Source organism: Mizuhopecten yessoensis, unplaced genomic scaffold (assembly GCF_002113885.1).
Source record: "Mizuhopecten yessoensis strain PY_sf001 unplaced genomic scaffold, ASM211388v2 scaffold7669, whole genome shotgun sequence".
NCBI lineage: Eukaryota > Metazoa > Mollusca > Bivalvia > Pectinida > Pectinidae > Mizuhopecten > Mizuhopecten yessoensis.
In genome coordinates this window covers 214,700-219,296 of record NW_018407163.1, presented here as the reverse complement: position 1 = coordinate 219,296, position 4,597 = coordinate 214,700, and the positions used below count along the sequence as shown (strand labels likewise).

General features: G+C 35.7%; 1 protein-coding gene across 1 annotated transcript in view; it reads right to left on the bottom strand.

Annotated features, from left to right (window-relative positions):
- Positions 1–6: 6 nt before the first annotated feature.
- LOC110454107 (nocturnin-like) overlaps positions 7–4,597 on the bottom strand; it is a 12,481-nt gene continuing 7,890 nt past the window's right edge. Inside the window, exon 3 of the mRNA XM_021503471.1 lies at positions 7–3,475. Within this exon, the coding sequence (XP_021359146.1) occupies positions 2,652–3,475 (824 nt within the window). The 3' untranslated portion in view covers positions 7–2,651. The remainder of the gene's footprint in view (positions 3,476–4,597) is intronic.

Sequence of the window (4,597 nt, the reverse complement as noted above, 5' to 3'; positions counted from 1 at the left end):
ATGTGGATTCCAATTAACAGATATGTGTAATGTGGATTCCAATTAACAGATATGTGTAATGTGGATTCCAATTAACAGATATGTGTAACGTGGAATCTTATTGAAAATCTGGTTTATATAGGACTCATTTCCGACATGCTGTGATGTATACACTTTGTTCCTCTGTTGATATGATGATGAATACCAAAATTATGTTACAGTTGAACATGATATCACAACAAATGATCATTATAAATTATGTAAATAAGGAAAAGAAATCAATAGTCAGGGTGTTAGGTACAAAGTTATATAAAATTACAATAAAAATGGCCATAATTTAAAACAAAATCTCAATACAGAAATAAGATGAAATCTACACTCAATTCCACTTTGATTTCTTGTCCACAATGACACGACAATCCTATACTAATACGGAATTCTGTTCTTAAAAAATAGACAAATATCACAGTTAGTTAGGTGTCAGTAAAGCTCAATATCAGATTGTATGTACATATATATTGCACATAGATAGAAAAACATCAAAGATAAGAAACAACATTGTAACAGTTACTCTAGCAGCCAATGATTATCAGAGGAACAAACGACCTTACTGACCAGCTAGCTGTCCCAGCAACACTGAGCCCGGTCAGTAGCTTGAAGGGTGCTCACTCAGATGGTACAATATTCTTATTACACAGTTGCTGGAATGTTTCAGAATTGATAAGAATTGTATGATAATTTTGAATTATGCAACAATTTTTTTTTCCAGATTAAACATCAAGTTGACACAATCTGGCTTAAATTTCAACCAGTAAAAAGAGTAGGAATGTACCACTACACACTGCTTGTTTTACCGAGCTATGGCTTCAAATACGAAAGGTACCATACAGCCAGAAGGATGTCACAGATAGTACAAAAATATTTTATTACCAAAGTTTTTTTGTATGTGATGAACATGTACAAAATACAGTACAGAAAGTTCAGTGGGTGTAATAACACAGGCCCAAACATATGTTATCTACATAAGTGAAATTAAATAGATAACTTTACTATCTACACAAGTAAAAACTAAATACAGATATCGACATGAATTTATAATTACCTCAAGTATTAAGTCATTCTTCTAGCATGAATATTGAATGGACACAATCAAAGTGTTCCCTTGTTTTCTATGAGATTCATATCAAAGGTTTAAATTCTGTACAAAACACTGCTGAAAACCTTATGATTTTGAGATGATCCTCTTCAAGAATTGCCCATTGAAAATGTGATGAAAACATGAAAGATTTTATATACTACACAGAAATTTATCTCTATCTAGTGAGGACTCAATCCTCGAGTCCACCTTGACAAAACTATGCCACATGTACATAGCCAGAGCGAGGGACAACATGTAATGGTCACAGCATCATACTGACCGCGACATTGATGTATTTAATGATATGTTACAGTTTTAACACGGGAGATGCAGCACAGACGACACTGATGTATTTAATGATATGTTACAGTTTTAACACGGGAGATGCAGCACAGACGACACTGATGTATTTAATGATATGTTACAGTTTTAACACGGGAGATGCAGCACAGACGACACTGATGTATTTAATGATATGTTACAGTTTTAACACGGGAGATGCAGCACAGACGACACTGATGTATTTAATGATATGTTACAGTTTTAACACGGGAGATGCAGCACAGACGACACTGATGTATTTAATGATATGTTACAGTTTTAACACGGGAGATGCAGCACAGACGACACTGATGTATTTAATGATATGTTACAGTTTTAACACGGGAGATGCAGCACAGACGACACTGATGTATTTAATGATATGTTACAGTTTTAACACGGGAGATGCAGCACAGACGACATACAGGGAGCACCAGTCTTAACACAAACAGCGATACATCATAGATAATGGCAGTAATCTTTGCATAAATTAATTAATACACTATTTTAATACACTTTTCTCTATCATTCTATAGACCAAAATCATACCTCGAGCGACCATTCTTATAAAGTGTTGACTTCCTAAAGGTATCCATCAAGCTTTATTTTATATATAAACATACAACACCAAATTTGACAGAGAAAATGTTTAACCACGGGTTCTCAGATACTTAAACACACCTGGTGATGATCACAGTGGTAGGTTTAATGGTTGTACCAGGGTCAAAGGGTACATTTTTTTTTTTTTTTTTTTTTTATTTGAGAGTCATTTGACATGAAATGTAACTCACAATGTAACAATAAATAACATGCAAAACATATTTTGGAAGAGACTGGTTGTGGCCCTCAGGAGTACTCCAATCCTCCACACAGTATAGATAAGTCAGCATACGTCACCATCCTGTGTATGATGATTGCTCTCAGTTCACTCCACATTGTAGTCACTGTACACATGTCATTAAAAAGATGTAACATTTTAATAATATCGGATTTTACACTCAACAGGTTTTGTTCAAACTGCTTTAAAGGAGTGCACAAAATACACAAACATGTCACTATTTGCTGTGAAATTCCTTTGTGTATTTAAAAAATAATCATTCAATAATAATTGCTTAAAAAAAAGATAATGGCATTAAACTAGCCTCAAAACTATAACTTGATAGGCATAAAAACTTAATCTAACTAATGTAATTAAATCTAGAGTAGCCTCCCTTCACTTGTTAAGGACAACATCACTTACAAGCGAGAAGTGATCAGACGGATAGGTGAATGAAGGAAGTCTGGCCTCCCCGATAGCCTCGGGTAAAGGCAGATCTAATACTGCGGCTACTGATGCTTTGTCAGTAGAATACCAGATGTAATCTATGGTTTTACAACTTTCTGTTTTCTGACCATCAGGAGTTCCTCGTATTTTCCATGATGTGTAGTTTGGCTCCTCCCCTTTTGTTGATAAGTGAGAGTAGGCACTGGTTACGCCCAGATCACTCTTTATAAACTCAGCGTACACCGGCTCCTTGGGATGTGCATTGAAGTCACCACAAATTAATACTGGGTAAGCTTCTACCTTTTTCTTCAAAACTTTCAACAAGTATTTGCCCTGTTGATGCCGTAGGTCAGCATAACCAGACTTGGCTTTAAGATGACAAACGCTGACGTAGAATACCTTCTGGTTAGACTTAAGTCGAAACTTACATAGGATAGCCACCTGATTTGTTTCCTCCTCGTCCTTCTCTCTTAGATTTATACTATCATGACTCAGGAGTTCTAGTTTGTCAGTCTGATAGAAAACCGCACAGCCATCGGATCCCATGTTGTTTTGAAACTTGGTACAAGGTGAGCTAGGCTTAGGAGTGAAGATGCCCTCATAGCCGACCTGGCCTAGAGTGTCCTTCAGGAATTGGAACATGTCTACCTCTTGCAAGCACATGATGTTGGGGCTGAAGCGAACCAACTCTTCAATCACACGTAGCTGACGATTGTCCCACTGAAGCGCTGCAGGGGGACACAGGATGAAGTTGTCATCTCCTTGTGTTAAGGCTAGAAACAAAAAACAAATTCTTATAATTACCTGTACCTACAGCACATAATTACCTGTACCTACACATTGTTTGATGTACATATGTATCAGATGTATTGTTACAAAGTATCATTATATCCAACACATGGACAGAATCAGCATCATTTCTTAAAGCATAGGCTAGTGAACATGTGTTGTTAACTTTTGTTTTATCATTTACTACTGTTCAACAATATTTGTGATTGCTCTACATTTGCTAACTCTCTCATTGCAGTCAAGGCTTCAACAAGAGGTCACACAAAGGATCCTATGTTATCCTGATAATTATCCTTATGACGTCACTAAGGTGACTATGGTCACACTTTAACCTGCCCAATGGACACTTCGGGTCAATCACTACAATGTTGTCACTCGAACGTTTTACTGGAGAGGAAGGTAGATTTTAACCTCCAGGATTTTGACTTTCTGCATCAATTGACATTTGGGGTCAATCTTAATGTTAATATGCATCATTTGCTGTTAAAAATATGTATTGCATTGTTCAACATTAAGAAACATATACATAATTTTTACCTTGACTGTTGTCTTTGACCTTAGCTTGCATTAAACAACACTTGGGGTAAATCCCTTAAATGTTACTTGAAAATTTCATCACACAATGTTTACCATGAAGATATTAAACTTAACCCTTTGACTTTGACCTAGACCTTACACCAAAGAGCAAGCCCTGTCAATCCCAACAATATTGCTTTTTTTTTTCATGTACCTGGTACTGTTCATCACTAAGAAGATATTAAATTTGACCTTCATGAATTTGATATTTCACCTTATGACCTTGGTCTTATACTTGTGCAGTACATCAGTCACATGAATACTTCTTCATTATGATATTATGTATTGTTTATTAGTATCTTGACTTTTAACTATGTCACACCTACCACTTCTGAGCTTGAAATCAAAGACACTACAGACTCTTCTACTTTCTCTTTCCTCTTTTTTTAATTGTAATTCCCTTTCTTGATAGTAACATCTCTGTAACATCCTATGGTATTTACATACTGTAGTTGGTTATCTCTGTAACATCCTATGGTATTTACATGCTGTAGTTGGTTATCTCTGTAACATCCTATGGTATTTACATG